The sequence below is a fragment of the Fundulus heteroclitus genome, chromosome 8 (genome assembly GCF_011125445.2).
Source record: "Fundulus heteroclitus isolate FHET01 chromosome 8, MU-UCD_Fhet_4.1, whole genome shotgun sequence".
Taxonomy (NCBI): domain Eukaryota; kingdom Metazoa; phylum Chordata; class Actinopteri; order Cyprinodontiformes; family Fundulidae; genus Fundulus; species Fundulus heteroclitus.
In genome coordinates this window covers 32,332,084-32,352,539 of record NC_046368.1, presented here as the reverse complement: position 1 = coordinate 32,352,539, position 20,456 = coordinate 32,332,084, and the positions used below count along the sequence as shown (strand labels likewise).

The following is a 20,456-nucleotide window of genomic DNA, read 5'->3' as shown; positions in this document are numbered from 1 at the left end:
ATTATAACAGCAAAACAAAATCAAACATTTGAAAATGTCCATTAATGCACTCAGTACTTGGTTGGGAATCCTTTTGCACAGATTACTGCATCAATGCGGCGTGGCATGGAGGCAATCAGCCTGTGGCATTGCTGAGGTGTTATGGATGCCCAGGATGCTTCAATAGCGGCCTTTAGCTCATTTGCATTGTTGGCTCTGGTGTCTTTCAGCTTCTTCTTCACAATACCCCACAAATTCTCTATGGGGTTCAGGTCAGGGCAATTGGCAGGCCAATCAAGGACAGTAATGCCATGGTCAGTACACCAGTTACTGGTGGTTTTGGCACTGTGGGCAGGTGCCAGATCATGCTGCAAAATGAAATCATAATCTCCATAGAGCTTTTCACCAGATGGCAGCATGTAGTGCTCTAAAATCTCTTGGTACACAGCTGCATTTATTCTGGACTTGATGAAACACAGTGGACCAACACCAGCAGCTGACATGGCTCCTCAAACCATCATTGACTGTGGGAACTTCACACTGGATTTCAAGCAACTTGGATTTTGCGCCTCTCCAGCCTTTCTTCAGACTCTGGCGCCTTGACTACCAAACGACATACAAAATTTGCTTTCGCCTGAAAAGAGGACTTTGGACCATTCTGCAACTGTCCAGTGCTTCTTTTCCATAGCCCAAGTCAGACGCTTCTTCCGTTGTCTTGAGTTCAGAAGTGGCTTGACCATGGGAATACGGCTATTGTAGCCCATTTCCCGGACACGTCTGTGAACAGGGGCTTTTGATACCTGGACTCCAGCTTCAGTCCACTGTCTTTGAAGCTCCCCCAAATTCTGGAAGCGGCTCTTCTTCACAATGCTGTTAAGGCTGTGGTCACCTCTCTTGGTTGTGCAGCGTTTCCTGCCACATTTCCCCCTTCCAACACACTTTTTGTGAATGTGCTTTGAAACTGCATTCTGTGAACAGCCTGCTCTTTGAGAAATTTCTTTTTGTGTCTTACCCTCCTGATGGAGGGTGTCAATGACGGTCTTCTGGACAGCAGTCAGATCAGCAGTCTTCCCCATACTTGTGATTTAGTTTACTGAACCAAGCTGAGTGTTTTTCAAGGCTCAGGAAACCCTGCAGTGTTTCGAGTTAATTAGACGATTCAAGTGATTAGTTGAATAGCCTACTAGTATACTTTTTCACGATATTCTAATATTTTGAGATAGGATTTTTGGGTTTCTTAAGCTGTAAGCCATAATCAGCGATATTAAAACAATAAAAGGCTTGCGATATTTCAGTTGATTTGTAATGAATCCAGAATGTATGACATTTCATGTTTTTTAATTGCATTACAGAAAATAAAGAACTTTAACACAATATTCAAATTTTCTGAGACAGTCCTGTATGTGTTTAGTGAATCTTTGACCTGCCAGTTTTAGTCAGTTCTGCTTCTACAATAAGCACTATTAAAATTGTTGTGGTCTTCTTGCTGTGTATACTTAATTATTTATCTTGCTAGCAGAATCATTGGATTTTACTAATTTCTAATAAATACAAACTGATAATAATATTTACATTTTAAATTATCTGTAGCATTTTAAATTAGCGATTAGTACCGTTAATTCAATTCAATTCAATTTTATTTATATAGCGCCAATTCATGAAACATGTCATCTCAAGGCACTTTAAAATTTTCCTATATAAGGGAACCAGTTGATTGCATCAAAGTCCCGACAAGCAGCATTCACTCCTGGAGAAGCGTAGAGCCACAGGGAGAGTCGTCTGCATTGTCCATAGCTTTGCTGCAATCCCTCATACTGAGCAAGCATGAAGCAACAGTGGGAAGAAAAACTCCCCATTAACGGGAAGGAAAACCTCCAGCAGAACCGGGCTCAGTATGAACGGTCATCTGCCTCGACCGACTGGGGGTTACGGAAGACAGAGCAGAGACACAACAAGAGAGACAAAAAAGCACAGAAGCACACATTGATCCAGTAATCTGTTCTACATTAGATGGTAATAGCGGGTGAGCCGTCTTCTCTGGATGATGTCACAGTTAACAGAACGCCAGACCAGGTGTACCTACTATTACTAAGTGAAAACAGCTGTCTTTGTGTGTATTTCGTTGAGTATGTGGACCTTTACCATTTGGAGACTCCAAATTCAGAAATCAGAGCTACTTTGCTGGATTTTTATTCAGCTTTGAAGTCTGCTTAAATCTGCTGAAGTTTTAGAAATAGGCTTTTGAATTCTACTGAATTCAGTTCTAGGTCAGTTTGTTCATCAACTCTGCAAAACGGGAACAAATCGACTCCTTTTAATAACCAAAATAACAAAGCTGTAAGAGTGTGAAGGAGCAAAATGACCAGCAGCCACCAGACCAGACCAGAACCTGGTTCTCTCTCATGGCAATCTGAATGAACAGCCCTTTGTATAAAATACAATTGACTTTTATATTATTTATATAAGAGCTCACTCATCCTAAAACAGCTTTCACACCAAAGCTGTTGTTCCAACGGCCTGATAGTGCATAGATATTACAGTGGTGGAAAAAAATCCCGTTTATGTTTTTGACTGGCAGGCTCCACTCTCCAGCTGATTTCTCTGTGCATCTTTAAATACTTTCATACAAGCACTTAAGAACGTTTCAGTCACTTGTCTTCATGATTAGCTTTATTGGAACACAAATCAACCATAAGTCTTAAATTCAAACATTTGAAATCCATTTAATTTGATATACTATGTTCTTAAAACTACCTATACCTATACCTCCCTTTTTAGTAAGAAGTGGAAAATGTTAACAGACATGCTTATGGATTCTAAAGTATTCAGGCATGATAAAATGTGGATTGTCTTTTGTTTAGTGCAAGCCTCAAACTGCAACACAACAATGTATTTAAATTGCAGTGAGACCATCATGTTTCTGCATGAGATCTTCCACCAAGGGCTGATGGCTCGGATCGCTAACTGGCCCACACTGGTTCTAGGTGAGTACCATAGACCTCACAGTTCTGTTCTCAATTTAGTGGCTATGCTTAGACCTTTACTTCCAAACTATAAAACATCCCCACACATCACGATGGAAAGCAACATTTTAGACTGTATTAACTTTCAGACAACAGTTCCTAACTTGAAGAACTTCAACAAAAATGTACTTTTATTAATATTTTTGCTAATATTTCTGCAGCAAAAAGAAATGTTGAGCATTGTCAAATTACAATGTAGAATTAACTTGCCCTAGTTTGAAAGTGGGATTTGTTTTTGTTGAAGTTTGTCATTTTCACGTTGTGTTTTCACTCTTCAGTCACTAAACAGATCATTCCTGGAAAGTAATTTGCAAACAAATCATTGCATTAGAAATGGATGGTTCTTCACAGCTACAAACTTTCACGGCTATATAACCGCATGAAAACATGCATTTATGTCCTGCAAATGTTGTCTCAAGTAGAATTTATTGTTTTTGTCTCCATTTCTGTTATTCTGGATATGCTAAAGTCTGTGCGCTGGTTGTTGTGTGTTTCCCTCCCAGCGGACTTGTTTGACATCCTGCTGCCCATGCTGAACATTTACCAGGAGTTTGTGCGCAACCATCAGTACAGCCTACAGGTGCTGGCAAACTGCAAGCAGAACAGAGACTTTGACAAGCTGCTGAAACAGTATGAATCCAACGCTGGCTGTGAGGGCCGCATGCTGGAAACATTCCTCACCTATCCCATGTTCCAGGTACTGCACACTTTAGAACAATGTCACGCATTTAACAAAGACTACACAATTACACTGTTGGATCTAATGATATTAAGCCCTACTATGCCTGATATAGTTGAGTAGGGGCGTTTTTGAATTTCAAATTTTCAAACATATAATTGTTGGAGCTTGAAATTATTGAGTCAAACATGCAGTGTTTTGGATTCAACTTGGTACATTTTCAATTCAATTCAATTCAATTTTATTTATATAGCGCCAAATCATGAAACATGTCATCTCAAGGCACTTTACAAAGTCAAGTTCAATCATATTATATTATATTATCATTTATTTATCTTTATGTTAAACTTTACTTTAGATTGATGAGAAAATGTCTTTTACTCACTCTATTACAACACAGCACTAAGATGATACGCTGTCCAAAATGTCAGCTCTGGGATGGTGTTTTTATTGGCTGCTGTGTCACCTGCAGGGTTATGGATGGGCAACATTGAAATCCCTGCGGTGGATATAAAAGTTTTCACACTGGTTTTAAAACTCATATTTTCTTTGTTCAATTTTGATGAATAATAATAAAAAACAGTTTCCAGCCTTATCATAACATATATCTGACTAAAAAATAACTGCAAGGACATCGCTGCATCCATTTTTGCAACCTAAAACCTTTTTATTCAATGTCAGCATTCAGTCTTCTATCAGCATCTTGACTTGCCGATGTTTGACCCCTTTACTTGACAAAACAATCTAGAAATTCTGAGACTGAGATGATCTCTTGTTCACAAACTTCTTCAGGTGATCACACAGATTGTTGTCCTGGACTCTGGCTAGGCCATTCCAAAAACAAGGATTTTCTTCTGGTGAAAGCATTTTTGTGGATTTAGTAGTGTGCTTGGACTTAAATTCATGCTATTAATTGAATCCCTCTTCATCCTCAACTTTCCGTAAAACCGTATGGTTTTTGGTCAAAGCTGGATGGCATATGTTCATAATGCCACTGATTTTGACCAAACCCAGTTCAAACACAAGTCAAGTAAACCCGGGGTATGATGCAGCCACCACCATGGTTCCCTTTGTGGATTGTGCTCTCATGGTCATGTTCTATGTTCTTTTTTACTAACATTAAATGTTGGAATATTTCCCTAAAGGTTCAGGTTTCCTTTTGTCACACAATGACACATTCTTCCACAAGGTTTTATAAGATGCTTTTCCGACTTAAATGTTTTCGTTGGAAATAAGGCTTTTTTCTTGCCTCCCAAGAGCAGGCTTGCAAGACACAATCCTTTTCTTGTATATCCAGACGTACAAAGACTAGAGGAGATTCCTGACACATGTTGAACATAACAAACACTCGTCAGAAAGAAATCAAGAACCGTGGTCATTTATTTATTAAAGTTTTTGAGACAGACTCTGGCTCAGGATGCACACATATAACACATACAGCCAGGCACAACATAGTACATTCACACTTCTTGCCACATTCTCAGCATCTTACCTTACCAGCTTCCCTTGTCTTTTCAATCCACTTTGGAGAAATGTCCAGTTTTTTAAACTGTACTCTCTTTTTTTCCTTGTTTTCTCCAAATTTCGATTATTGTTTTCATGATGCCACGGTATGTGATGTTCTGTTTAACATTCTGATACCTTTGTACAATGAGATCACTTTGGACCCTTTTGACCTCGCTGCCACATATGAACAGTTTTGACAAAAGAATTTAAATGTCAGGAAAATCTTACTAGGGCAGCTAATCTTTATTTGAAGTTAATCTAATTCTCTGGAAATGATGGCAGAGGAGTCATTGAGAACACTGCGATCCAGTCAAAAAGTTTCCCCAAGGTTTTGGTTTATGGCTGTGTTATCCTATGCAGCTGAGTTACTGTGGCCTTTCAGATATTTTCTTTGATTAATTTTACAAGCTATTTATATGGAAACATACTCTTGGAGCACGTAGAAATGTATAGCTCCATAAATCTATTGAAGCAGAGGAGCTCTTAGTAGAATGTGTTGTCAAATTCAAACTCATTCTGTATTACAAAGCACCAAAACGTTTCTTTTAACACATTTTAAAATGTTCTTTCAAGACAATTGTTTTCAAATTGCTAAAATGTCACGTGTGATTTTACATATTAAACTTTAAGAACACCAGTTCAACTTCACAATTTTCTTTATATCTGACATGTTATGTTCAGATTCAGCTAGATTTTTTCATGTCTTCTTGTCTCTGTTTTTTTTTGTGACATTTTTGAAAATGTTAGATTCCTCGTTACATCATCACCCTCCACGAGCTGCTAGCGCACACACCCCATGAGCATGTGGAACGTAAGAGCCTGGAGTTTGCTAAATCCAAACTGGAAGAGTTGTCCAAGTAAGTATGGCATTGTCAGCATGAGTGGACCGGGCTCAGTCAAAATAAGGATTTCATGAAAACAATGCACAGTTTTATTTAAAAGGAGTAAAACAACATTTCACTCAGCTTGTTACACTGCTGCAGAAACCTAACATGAATATCACTATGCTGCATGTAAATACAAAAGGTCCAGGAAAACATCCAGTTATGTAGTTTGCATGTTGGTTCTGATTAACCTACTTTTGGTTAACTGAGCCACAGCTCCTCATCCGGTTGCACACCAAGTAGGAAAATGGACGTGGGTTTGGAATGCACAAAATATTACATGACCCCATCTTGCAAATGACTCCGATGCTATGTAAATAGCTGGAGCAGAAATAGACTCTAACTTTTCTGACACGTTATTCTGTTCTAATAATAACAGTGTTTGATCTGGATCACTGAGATCTGGGTTTTATTGAGCTGCTACTGGTTCTGGTGTAGGTGATGCGGAGTTTGACTTAACCTAGAATAAGGAGCAGGGATGCACTCACTGATCCCTGCTTGTGTGTTCAGGATGATGCACGATGAGGTGAGCGACACGGAGAACATCAGGAAGAATCTGGCCATTGAAAGGATGATCGTTGAAGGATGCGACATCCTGTTAGACACAAGCCAGACCTTCGTCAGGCAAGGTAACCCTCTTACCACCTTAGGTTTCTTCCTGTCCTTCCATGTTCCTACACTCTTTCTTTACTTTACTCCTCTATGAACAGGTTCTCTCATCCAACTGCCGTCCAGCAGCGAACGGGGCATGCTCAGTAAGGTACGCCTGGGCTCTCTCTCGCTGAGGAAGGAGGGAGAGAGGCAGTGCTTTCTCTTCACCAAACACTTCCTCATCTGTACACGAACCTCTGGAGGGAAGCTTCATTTGCTGAAGGTAAACCTCCGCTATCTACACTCTGTAGATAGTGAAGCTTTGTTAAGGTTCAGCAGTTCAATGGAGATCCTGCAGAAACTCCAGCATTAATAGTTTTGGGGTAAAAAACACATGAAAAAAACCATGCAAATAAATTAGTGGAGTCATATTTCAGTATTAGAAAGTTCCATCCTTGCATATGTTGTCTTTTGCTTATCCAAGACCGGATCGCAGGGGCAACATGTCCAGGAGGGAACCCCAGACATCCCGCCAGCTCATTCTGGGGGACTCTGGCCAGACCGGATATTTAGTCCCTCCTTTGTGTCCTGGGTCTTCCCCGGGGTATCCGGTGCCTGGAACATCTCTTAAGGGACATCTGATCAGGATTCCACATGGGGAATCCTGATCAGATGTCCATCTGATCAGGATGGACATCTGTTATGTGAGCTCCCTCCACATAACAGAGCTCCTCACCCTATCTCTAAGGCTGATGCAAACCCAGAGAGGACTGTCCATCTTCTCCCAGTCAAGGACCGTTGCTTCAGACTTAGAGGAGCTGACTCTCATCCTGGCCACTTCACACTCAGCAGCAAACTGCTCCAGTGCTTTCTGGAGGTCATGGCCTGAAGAAGCCAACAGAACTATATCATCCTCAAAGAGCAAAGATGAGATCCTGAGGTACCCAAACCAGACACCCTCCTCTGCAAAGACTATGCCTTAAGATCCTGTCCATGAACACAGCAAACAGGATCAGTGACAGAGTCCAATGCACACTTGGAACAGCCTCGACTTTCTGCCAAGAATGCGGAGACAGCGCTTGCTTTGGCCAGAAAAGGCTTGGGTGGCCCTTAAAACCCATCCAAATACCCCATGTTCCCACAGTACCTCCACAAAATATCTCAAGGGACACAGTCGTAGGCCTTCTCCACATCCACAAAACCCATGTAGGTTGGAGAAGCATACTGCCATGACCAGCAATTATGAGAGGTTAAACATCTGGCCCACAGTTCCACGGCCAGGACAAAAGCTGTGGTTGCTCCCTCTGGATCTGAGGATCAACGATCAGTTTGAGCCCCCTCTCCAACACCCCAGTGGAAGCTTTTCTGTGGGAGGCTCAGAGTTGTGATCCTTCAATAATTTGAACACACTTTCCAGTCCCTTTTCTTAAAATTTGGGACCAATGTGTCAACCATGACAGCCCTTTAGTGTCTAGAGTTTTAAACAACCCGGGCCTAAAATTCATCCATACCTGGAGACCTGCCACTGGAGAGCTTTGTAAAAGAAAACAAGAATAAATAAAATCTCATTTGTATACTTTACATACTATAGAAGGTGCTTTGTTTCTTTTTTCAATACTGCCCATTTAAAAGCAAATAAGACTTAAAGTTGTTTTTCTCCTTAACAGCAGGGAGGAACACTGTCCCTGATTGAGTGCACTCTGATTGAGGAACTAGATGCCAGTGATGAAGACTGTGAGTATCCCGCTGCAATCTTTACTTATTTCTGAAATGAATGTCAAGGTCACCACTGAGCTTCAGATTTGTACCCAGAAAACTTTGCAGAATTCAGTCAACATCTCTGCAACATTGTCTGGTGGAAAGAGAACTGAAAAAAATACTAGCTCTAAAAAAAACAACTATTAATCTAGAAGGTGCATTGGTACTATTGGAAATGTTTTTCTGCAACTTTGACAAACTGCAACAAATGCAACAAGCCATTTTAGACAGTTTCCAGATTAACGCGAGTTCTAAACGTTACAGGCCAGGCGGCTCTTGGGTGTCCACGCTGAGCTGAATAAACTTTTTGTTGCTTCCTGGTGCATTTTTCAGACAACGCTGCAGGTCAAGGCTTCAGTCACCTGGAGTTTAAAATCGTGGTGGAGCCCCCCGATGGTCAGAGCTTCTGTGTTGTTCTCCTAGCTCCTTCCCGCCAGGAGAAGGCTGCCTGGACCAGCGACATCAGTCAGGTACCGCGGCACTAAGAGCTACTGTGACAGACTTCAGCCGACCTTCTGTAAGGAGTGCTCATCCTTGTTTTTGTTGCGTTTCTATCCACTCCAGTGCATTGATAACATCCGCTGTAACGGCCTGATGACCAGCGTGTTTGAGGAGAACTCTAAGGTTTCTGTGCCGCACATGATCAAGTAAGGAAATGATCTCATTCTACCTGTGGACATTGCTTAAGAGCTCCCAGCAGCACCCATCATCGTAGACACATTCAGTCAATTAAAATAATTTTTAAAATGGAAGATTTAGTTGCATAGCTTAAAGAAAGCCAGATGAATTGGCTTCTGAATGCACATATAGTGCTTTACAAAAGTGTTCATATCACTTAAAACGTTTCACGTTACCACCACAAACACCAATGCATTGTGGGATTTCATTTAACAGGCCAACACAAAGTGCTGCATATTTATGAAGTGCAACTTAATGTGTTTTTCAACTGTTTTTACTAAGAAAAATCTGAAAAGCATGTGAAGCATACAGCCGCCTTGGATTTAATACCCCGAAATGTAATTTAGCGCAGCCAGGTGCCTTTAGAAGTCATCTAATTAATAAATAAAGTCAACCTTTATGTAATTTAATTTCATAACTCCAGTGAAGGCCCCGGAGATGTGTTTAACAACATTAGTGAATAAACAGCGTCATGACGACACATTAGAAAAACCATTTGAAGTTGGCCAAAGCCATGTTGGGCCCAAGGCGAACATCAGGACGAAGGTGCTCTGCTCAGATGAGTCCCAAAACTGAACTTTTCCGACCTGCAGGATAAAACACAATCTCTGTCAGGAAACTTGCAACAGTATAATTTGACTTTATATTCCCACTTAGCCAGGCCCCAGTGAGCATTAGTTAATAGTCACACAACACCCAACATTTCCAAAAATGCTTGGATTTTGAGCCAACTGAGCAAGTAAGGTAATTCTTGAAAAACAAATTGATTCATGATGGATAACGGCATTTTGCCTTTAGGATCTGTGACAGTTTTCATCTTTGGCAGCTTGTGCTGTTGTCTAAAAAAAACAATTATTTTTATTATTCATTTATTACCAGCAGCCTCTTCTTTTCTTCCAACCTCTGGTTCTCCTACATGAACCATTGAATTCGGGACTCACTTATTCTGAATCAGGGCCTGATAACAATAAGAAAAACATTTTGCCAGGCTTGTCCTCAATGAAAGACGATAATTGAAGGCAAATACGGTGTTTTTCTGCTCAGGTCTGATGCCAGGCTGCATAAAGACGACGTCGACATTTGCTTCAGCAAGACTCTGAACTCCTGCAAGGTCCCTCAGATCAGATATGCCAGCGTTGAGCGGCTGCTGGAGCGCCTGACGGACCTGCGCTTCCTCTCCATCGACTTCCTCAACACCTTCCTCCACACGTACAGGATCTTTACTACGGCTGCCGTGGTCATTGATAAGCTGGCCGACATCTACAAGAAGCCGTTCACATCCATTCCTGTGAGGTACAGCTCACTGTTCGTTAAAAGAGTCCGTATGTTCCTCCTGATCCCAAATTTCATCCCATTCACCCATCCTCAATGTGTTTCTATCCTCTTCACACCTAACAGTTCATCCTCTCATTCACTCCACCTTTTCTTGTTGTTCACCTCCCCGTTCATCTTCCTCACATTGCTGTCACTGCCTCAGGATCGAGCAGCACTCATACGACCGTCTGTCTGTCATGTCCCTCTGTCCTGACTACAGTCTCAAGATCACACTGCTGGCTTTGGACCAGTCCAAGTAAATACCATCAGTAGGACTGGGGATCGATTTGTGATTCTTCTCAGCAGAGCTGTAGACTAACTGCGCTGATTTCTTTCAGGTCTCTGGAGCTCTTCTTCGCAACCAGTCAGGGCGCCTGGGCAACTGACCCCTTGAACAACAAATCCCCGAGACTCTGTCGCAAGTTCTCCTCCCCGCCACCCATCTCCATCCCCTCCCGCACCTCCTCACCAGTGCACTGCCGCAAGCTCTCCCTCAGCTCCCCCGTCAGTGTGAAAGTTGGGGCCTTGGATCTGTCGACGACGCCGTCCTCGTCTGCAGCCAACTCCCCCACCTCCAGCCACAGTCCATCCATCTCCTCGCCTCCTCCCGGCTCCTCCAGGCTGCCTTTCGGCTTCTCCTCTCCTCCGCCCACCGCCACGCGCTCTCCCAGCCTCCCACAGGCCTCTGGAGTTTCCTCGCCGCCTCCCGTCTCCACCAAAGCCCCACTGGACCTCAGCCGGGGTCCCAGCTCCCCAGAGCTAAGTCCAGCTGCGGCGGAGGACATCAGCGGAGAGCTGCCTCGCATCGATGCCTTCTGTGGCAAGCTGAGGCGCAGCATCCGGAGGGGTAAGAAACTGAAGATCAGAGAAATATTCCCCCTTAGCCGGTCCCCAATGTGCATTATTTAACAGTCACACACCACCAACAGTTCCAAGTAGGTTACTGTAAGGATGGTATGCTTTGAAGACAGTAAAAAAAGCTTATATTTTTGACTTGTACTTCAGATGCTGCTTTAAACTGCTGGCAACAAGAGTTCCTAAGCATTTTGAAAATGTATAGAAAAGCTGGAATATTATTTTATTTTTTTCAAAGTCTGTGGGAGCGGCTGGATGAAGTGGGATATGAAGAGGTCTTCTGAGTATTCAGGAGCTTTTCCATGGTGGGTGATGAGGACATTTTCTAATGAATTCTGTAGGTAAATGGAGACGCAATGAAGTTTATGGAGAATTTGGGTAATAAGATCCACCGCCCAAACCTTTGTTAGGATTCTTGCAGCACAGTTCCGTGTGTACTACAGTGTCTGGATATTCCTTGCAGGATGAGCAGGGTATTGCAGTAAAGGCAAAGACGGACCAGTTTTTCAGCATCGTTGAGGTTTCATAGAAAATGGGTTAAAGAGGCTGGGAGCAATGGATGTTTGAGTCTAGAGTAGTATGGAAGTTTGACATATATATACAAATATGTAGAGGAACTATATGCATAATTCATTTGCTGCTGATATTACACCAGACTTTGGCAAACTGAAAGACATAAATGGGTCATCATTTCTCTGCAGAGGAATAATCAGGCTAGATTAACATCTGGCAGCAGTTCAAAGGATGATCAGTATAAAAACAGGAGGAGAGTACCAGACAAAAAAAACATAAGGAGGAGAGAGAACATGAAAATACAGGAAAGAGATGGAGACACAGAGGGGACTAATGAGATGTAATGGGTGAAATAGGAAGCTCTGCAGCTGCATCTCAAATGGCAACTCATCACCCAAAAGTTTATAAAAAACATATTTAGATCATTGTTGAAATAGCACAAAGAAAGTAAACTCTGGTTATTTAATTTAAAAAAAAAGTTTATTTTTATATCATCTGTGTAGTAAAATGTTTGTCAAACATTTTTACAATATTGGACCTTCTGATATCCTGGGAAATCGTAGGTACTCCCTGATAGAAGTTTTTGTTACCGCCAGAAGCACAAGCTGTTGAAATGTAGGATACATGCATTTATGTAAAGAATTCGGTTGGCTCTATATATTGTTAGTCATATCTATAACCACATTTATCCCATTAAATTGTGACACTCAATGCAAGAGTTCAGCACTGTGCAGATGCACATTGATAAATCATCAGTATCTCATTTATAAAGTCTGTCCACACAGACTGATACATTTCAGGTATGTAGTTCTGCTTGTTTAGATGATTAGGGCTTACCCATAATTCAGTTTCTCTGAAAATTTTGAGATTATGTATTGCAATAAAAAAAAAAAAACATTTTTGATCCAGAAATGTGGGTCTGCTAAAAAAAAAGGGGGCTAATTTTGCATGATTTACTGCATCAGTGCAGTATGGTAGTGTACATAAAAGTACCACAAAAGGTACAAAAGTACCACAAAAGGAAGAAAGAAGAGTTCTCAGACTCGCCATTCCAGTAAGCAAACTTGGATTTTGAGCCAACTAAACAACTAAGGTAATTCTTGAAAAACAAATTGATTCATGATGGATGTGAGTTTTTACAAAAGTGCTGGGTCTAATGATGATGGAGTCATAATTAAAGGAAGAAGATGCCAAACAGCAGACTTCAGGGTGTAAAACAAAACTGAAGTTCTCACCCGGCATCCTGACCAACGTAGGAGGAAAAAGCCTGCAGATGCATCCACTCAGTGAGGATCACTCTGAGGCAAATAGAAAGATTAATCCACCGCTGTTCAGGCTTATCGTAGATGAAAATAATGATCCCTCTGCTGAAACTGCTGATTCCATTCATTCAATAGGATGATAGTTACCCTTTATACAGATCCTGGACCACACACATTATGTACTTTTTCAGAGAAGATTCAGAGAAGTTTCAGCATGGTAAATCCTCCTCACAAGTCTGGTGCAGAACTGGTTGAAACGTGATTTCTTATACGGGTGTTTCACTAAAACAGTCTTAAATATTCAGAGTTTAAATAAACAGTTCATCTTTGCTGTTCCTGGATTTCAGCAGGTGTTTTTCTTATCCCTTCTTCAATATTTTCACCATTTTTTGTGGTGGGTTTTAAAACTAAAAAAAAGAACTTCTCACAACTGTAGCTTGGTTTTGTTGTGATGTGGAAGTCACCTGGATTCATATTGGATGCTTGACCTTTTCTTGTTAACAGCTGTCCTGGAATCAGTATCCCTGGACAAGTTTATCCCTGAATCCCCATCCAGCAGCGAGCCAGGGGACTTGTCCCCCTGCCGCTCCCCGTCCACGCCGAGGCATCTCCGATACAGACAGTCAGGAGGTACTGAATTGCACAAGCACACCACATTGCCACATTGCGTATATACTGGTTCTCAGAGGTCTACACAACCCTGGTAAAATAGCAGGATTTTTAATGACATTTCTGCTGTATAATGCAAGTAAGAAACAACCAAATCTGCTGCAAGGGGGGAAAATCAGTCGTCAAAAACCCTTTTGAGTCTACATCAGCAGTCAGCCTTCTCTGGGAAGGAGCTAACAGTGTCACACATCTAAGCTTGGCAATATTTGCCTAATCTACTTTCCTCAAGCTCCTTTTTTCTTTGCATGTATATACAGACTCACTGTGATGTTATAAAATAAAGTGAAATGATTAAGAAGTTCATCCAACTTGACCCACAACTCAGTTCCGTCAGAAGAAACGTAAAAACCCAGAGTGTGATGCTGCCACCATCATGTTGCCCTGGAGACATGGTGGTCTTTTGGTGATGTGTAGTGTTGTTTTTGTGACAGGCATGACCATCAGGATTGTAGTCCTTTAGTTTCAGTTTGGTTTCACCAGATGCCAGGCTGGTATGTTTTGCTTGGGCAGAAAGAAAACCTTGCGGCTTAGTCTAGAAGTATAGAAACCACAGAGGATCATCGTCTCAGGGAGAAGAAAACTGGGCCTAGTTGGAACCTCCTTCAGTGCAGCTGCTGGCCTCTTGGTAGCCTTGCTGACTAGTTTTACATTTAACACTTGATCAGATTTGGAGAAAAGTCCAGTTGTTGTCACCGTGATGTTCCATGTTTATTGGTGCTTCCCTTCACAGTTCCATAGCATGTATATAATCGTGATGTGAATATTTATTTTTTCCTTTTTTACCCTTGTGCTAATTGATGACTTTGTACAACAAGATCATTATGATTCTTTTTATTACTTCTCTGCAAACTAAAGGATGCAAATGATCCATCTATGACAGCATAATTTTGTCTTAGGTTCATCAGATTCTCTCTAACTGATGATGTTGACTGAAAATTGAGGTGTATTTTTCTTTCACTATCAAATATATAGATTTTTTTTACTTGAATTGTACAGAACAGATGTCACATGATAGTCACAGGTTTAATATATTTTTAAATGAGTCATTACTAAAACAGCAGTGTTTAAACTCTTAAGAGCCCTTGTAGCAGATTTTCAATCATCAATGTTATATCTCTTGCTGTTTGCAGTAGCAGCCGGTGAAAACTCGCGCTGCACCATGTCGCCAGCGTCGGCGTTCGCCATCGCCACAGCTGCCGCAGGGCACAGCAGCTCGCAGGGTGAGCACGTCCAGTCATGAAGGTCACAGCGGATGTAGCTGAGGGAGGGAACTCTGGTTGTGTTGACAATTACATTATGGGTTATAGAGCAGTTGAAATGGCAGCATAATGTAATTTAAAGATAACAGGAAGGAAGGGACAGTCTGTGTAAGAGATTTCTGTTACAAGTGCAAGAGTGAAGACCATCATCTAATAAGCTTTTTTACTTTTAGACATTTGTCTTTTAGAATTGGAGGCTTAAAGTATAACCAAAGCTGCAGTGTAAAAGAAATCCAAAAGAGAAGTTCATGTCTCAAGTTAAGAGAAAATGATTTAAGTCACTTATTATACTAATAACTTATATTAAGAAATAGTTGTAATGACGCATAAATATCTGAAATATAGAAACAATATCACCTTTTGAGAGTGAATAATTTCAAATGAGACTTCAGCCACTACAAAAAGAGAACTAAAAGTAAGTAAAATGTGTATTTGTCCTTGATTTTAGCAGGTAAGCTTAAAAGATCTCCCGGTGGAATAAATATGTTTGCACTTAAAATAAGAATAACTCATCTCCATTATCTATTTTCAAGTGCAGTATATCTAATTAACTTATTTTAGGGTTCAAAATACTCATTCCATTGGCAAACAGCCTTATTTACCTGTTCAAATCAAGGATAAATACACTAATTTCAAGACAATTTCACTTACTTTTACTTCCCTTATTGCAGTGAGGCTAACAACGATCAAAAGTTGAAGGCAAAGTACATTTATTTCTGCAAAACTCTCTTTTGTGATCTGAATCTAGTTGTTGTCATTTTTATTTTACCAACCCACTGACGCAAATTGTTGTAATCAGTTGTCTCTTTAAATGTGCTGCATGTATAAAACATGGTTTGTTGAACTGATGAACTTCAAGTGTTAAACTGAACTAAAGTTCCTTTTACCATAGATACTTCCAATATGTGTGTCTGGATTTAAGAAATGTTCTCAAAGAAAGTTGGTTAACCCAATCTGGACTGTATTTTCTCCCCTTTAGGCTTCAGTAACTCTGAGAAAACGTGTGACAAGGAATTCATCATCCGCAGAGCTGCTACCAACAGAGTCCTCAACGTGCTGCGGCACTGGGTCTCCAAACACTCCCAGGTAAGTCCAGGCCATGCCCTGCTCTACCATGTTCAAATTCATTTCAACATAATGTGAAATGACAAACATAAATAAAACTTTAATCAGGTAGCAAAAATCTTAATTCCAACATGAGCTAATCTGGCAAAAAAAAAAAAGTTAGGGCCTATAAGGACCAGAGCTAAAATTCTTCCTCCTGTTCCAGAGGGATTTTCACACGTATCTGGAGGAGACGGCCCCCTTTGTGGAGCACACCTAAAAAAGCTGCTTGTTGCTTTTGCTCTCACTGCGTCTCCTCTCCCGTCATTGCGCTCCCTGACAGAGGTGCTCTTTGCTCCGCATGTCCTTCCCACTATGGAGGCATGCAGAAAGGTCAGCCTCATCCCCGGGGAGCCAGAGAGAACTTTGGTTTTTATTTAAGATTATATAAGGGGCTAATTTTGTTACTGGATGTGGCTGCCCAGAACAGTAAACTTGTTTGGGTTGGTTGAGAGAAATACTGCTCTGGTTTAAGAGTGTGAGCTGTTTTTGACCATCCAAAATCACATTTTATTAAAATAAAATAAAAAATTAAAAAAGTTTTTAAAAAGAGAATTATTTGGTTTGGTTGTTTACCATTAAAATAATGCTGTAATGATACTAAATGAAATGATGAGGCTCTGTTTGTAGTTTTGAGGTGTCCAAATCAGTCAATTTCTACACGTTTGAATGTAAAACATGGAGCAAAATCTCTATCTACAGTTTATTTTGTTTGACGTGTGTAATAACTTCAAGTCCTGTTACGTCTATAAAGTATTTGTCACTTTTGCTGCCCTCCATTTTTTAATAATGTGTGCATAGTGAGATGAATAGAACTAAAAAGGACAAACCAGCCTTTGCCGCGATATCATCATCCTGTTTGATTTAGAAATATTCTTCTATATTTAATAATTGCGTTGTCATCCTTGGCTGAAAGTTCACTGCCTTATACACAGTCAGTGAGCGCCCCCAAATGGTCAAATAATTATCTGAATTTATTTACCAAGGTGAGTCATTCGCTATGAGCACAATCCGAGCGTCTGTCAGTACCGTTGTTATCAGGTCACTGGAGCAACATTTGAGCAGCACTGTGTGATTTCCATAAAAGTGGTTTGTATGTGATTTACATGGAGCCCCTAAGTTGCAACCCATATGTTGCTGAATTATTTAGACTCCTCCATAACTCCAAGGCAGCCTTGATTAGATGGGGATTAGATTGTGTGTGCCACAACATCAGGTGAGTGGAAGGGTGTTGCTGGAATATTACAGGTGTATATGTCTCATATACATCATGAAAAAGTTGGTATCAGTATCTCAGAAAATTAGAATATTTATTACAACCTCTGTTGTATAGTTTAACCTTTTTTTATTATGAATACTATTAATAATTATAATTGGATATTATAACTCAATATGTTATTCTAATCAAAGGAAAGTAGCAACAGAAATTATTTCAAATGGTTGTGATTAAGAGCTAGCAATGATTATAACCAGTGTGCGATTTGCAAAAAAACCAGAGGGAGGGATCATTTCAAGTGTTTTATAAGTGAACATAACAACAAGGATATGTGGCCTGCATGCTGTCTGGCTCGAGACAGCATGTAACCTATCCTGGGCGGGAGGGTGGAAAAATCGGCTGCTGCTGCTTCTTGTCTTGTGACGCTGCCTGCAAATCTTCATCATCCACCAAAGTTTGTCCTGTAACATTACCATGGCTGTTCGTCCCGTCATCTACTCTTGATTTTTTCTGTTGATTTTTCGGGCCGAAATATGACAAAATACTTTAACGTTCATGCTGCCAGACGTTCTCATTCATTACTTGGTTAGCTAGCAGCTGCTCTTTCAGGTAAATAGCTAGATCCAGTAGGTTAGACTATTGTTTTTAAACTTGTGCCATCTACTGTTTGGACTTGGGAGTGTGTATTAGTTTACTTTAAACGCTTCAAGCAGAAAACGTATTAATAATCTTTAAAAACAGACAACAAAAAATTCAGTTAACAAATGTGAAGGACACACGACATGTATTTATATTAGGGCTGTCAAACGATTAAAAATTTGAATTTGAATCGATTAATCACATAATGTCGATAGCTAATTTGAGATTAATTGCAAATTAATTGCATGTTTTATCCTTTTATTTCTGAAAGTGTAATAGCCTGTTTGGGCATTTTAATATGCAATTTTGCAATAAATGATCCTAATAAAATACATGCTTGTACAAAAACTATTTTTATTTTGTTATTTTTCAAGCACTTTTGAGAACTGGAATGAAGACATCCTAGTGACAAATGTTAAACTCTGGACTATAATGGCTAAATGACTAATCATGACGCCCTGATGTTTACACAATGTGTAATTAAATTTGTAAATAAATACCTTTCATGCTGATATATTTTTTTCCCTCTTAAACAAAGATAGACATGGTATTAGGCATTAATAAAAATTTTACATTTCAATAAAGTCATAAGTTTTATTGTTTGTTTTTTCACTCTCTCTTACACACATCTAATTCTGAGCTTTCACACCAACAACAATATTTTTGCTTGCTGTTTCTATCCATATTCATAGAGTTTAAGCCTGGAAAAAGGTTTTAAATTTCCAGGTCATTCCAGTCTTACACTTTGCTTGCAACTGGGCACGAGCTTAGTACCCTGAATGAGACTGTTTAGCAACTGTTTAGTAACTCCAGGTCCTTCGTTTGGCAACGTAATTCAGCCTTAGTTTGTCAAATACAGAGAAAACAAATTAATAAGCATTAAAGTACGGTTTATGGGTTGGGTTTCTGCAGTGTTATCAGCATGTTTAAAACTCATCTTCAGAACCAATCTCTGCTTAAAATGGTGATCTGCACCATGTAATCTACTTTCAGCAGTTATCACCGGTTATTGCACCGCAAACTGCAGAAAATACGTGCAGAGTTGCTCTGTCTGCCTTTACTACCGTCGGCTCCTATGGCGGAGGGATATTTAGGGAACGATGTGTGTGTTTTGACGCGCAACTAACGGCAACAAAAAAAAAATGTCACCGTTGTGGTGTAACGCATTAAAACTGACAGCCCTAATTTATATAAATTTTTTAATTCAGACCAGAGGGGGGGAGGAATGTATCCCCCCCCCAGGGATAAAACATGAATGACCAGAGGGGGGACGTCACAAAAAGAGGGGCGGGGGGGTAAATCTCCCCCATCCCCCCCGGCAAATCGCACCCAGATTATAACTAGCCATCCATCAATTTTCTGACCCGCTCTATCCCTCATGGGGTCGCGGGGGTTGCTGGTGCCTATCTCCAGTGTTCACTGGCCGAGAGGCGGGGTTGATTATAACTAGCAATTATTAGATTTATTTACCATGAAATATGGATGTCTTGTCAGTTGTATGACTGAAGGAGACTTGCCACCAGTAAATGATAATAACCTTTAAAATGGAATCATTATTTGTTAACCTCAAACAAAGGAAAATAATGTCTTATATATTCGTATTATAGTCCAAAAGGTATAATTCGTAATCTTAGAGACAATTTGATCACCGATATAAAGATCACATACAACCACAGTTAAACCATTTGAGATTTATTAAACCAATTATTCCCTGTAACAGCAATTATTCTGTTTAATGCTAATGCTACTTGAACGCACTATCTACTATATCAGAACAAAATAAAAGAGAAAAGTAGATAACAAAGTAAAACATAAAAATTATGAAACTTGGATGCAGAAACGTTTAAGTAATTTTCTAACTTAAATTAAGCCTTACTTAATTAAGCATTGAATAATCACAATTAAAAACAGTAGCAAATGATGTAAATATTGAAATGGATCTGAAATGATGTGATGTTTCCTTTAAGTAAGGTCTGCTACATGTTGAGAGGTTACAATGAGCTAGCTTTAGCTGCTAAGCTACCAGATCCAAATGGCTACAGCTTAAGGCCTGAGCTAACCACAGCTACAGTTTAGACTCCATAAGTACGTAGTTTCACCGAGGGGCGGCTAAACTCGACACAAAGGCCATTAGCGACCCAATGAACGTTTTAAACAGAATCCACGCAAAAATCCAAAGCAGCAGAAGAGAGAGAGAGAACAGGAAAAAGGAAACAAGAGGTGATTGGGATTCTAACAAAAAAGTTCAGAATAGAACTGGCACTGATGGAACGGCACGACCAGAATAATTCTTAGTAATAAGATCCATAATAATAGTCAACTGTCAGCGCGGTGGCTTTCACAGTAATTACATAAAAGAAAACACAGTAAGCAGCTTATCTCCTGAAATTAGTCACAGCATGTAAAACATTCCAATACAGTTCAACAACTCCTTCTGGAGTAAAAACATCAGCATTAAACCTTTTTCTAAATAAATCCTGCCCAGGCATAGATTGGTTTCTATATAAGAAATAAAAGAGGTTGTTTT

At 40.2% G+C, this 20,456-nt stretch overlaps 1 protein-coding gene across 5 annotated transcripts in view; it reads left to right on the top strand.

The window, feature by feature from the left end:
- The window catches only part of rasgrf2a (Ras protein-specific guanine nucleotide-releasing factor 2a), a 70,127-nt gene that overhangs the window by 33,009 nt on the left and 16,662 nt on the right, over positions 1-20,456 (top strand). For 3 of the 5 annotated variants that reach the window (XM_036140629.1, XM_036140628.1, XM_036140631.1), the window contains 14 exons: positions 2,884-2,963; positions 3,506-3,699; positions 5,935-6,044; positions 6,582-6,700; positions 6,782-6,945; positions 8,330-8,396; positions 8,754-8,890; positions 8,985-9,067; positions 10,143-10,391; positions 10,576-10,668; positions 10,751-11,259; positions 13,547-13,672; positions 14,842-14,931; positions 15,950-16,056. In XM_036140629.1, the coding sequence (XP_035996522.1) occupies positions 2,884-2,963; positions 3,506-3,699; positions 5,935-6,044; positions 6,582-6,700; positions 6,782-6,945; positions 8,330-8,396; positions 8,754-8,890; positions 8,985-9,067; positions 10,143-10,391; positions 10,576-10,668; positions 10,751-11,259; positions 13,547-13,672; positions 14,842-14,931; positions 15,950-16,056 (2,128 nt within the window). The remainder of the gene's footprint in view (positions 1-2,883; positions 2,964-3,505; positions 3,700-5,934; positions 6,045-6,581; positions 6,701-6,781; positions 6,946-8,329; positions 8,397-8,753; positions 8,891-8,984; positions 9,068-10,142; positions 10,392-10,575; positions 10,669-10,750; positions 11,260-13,546; positions 13,673-14,841; positions 14,932-15,949; positions 16,057-20,456) is intronic. The other 2 variants (XM_036140632.1, XM_036140630.1) reach the window with 1 other exon arrangement.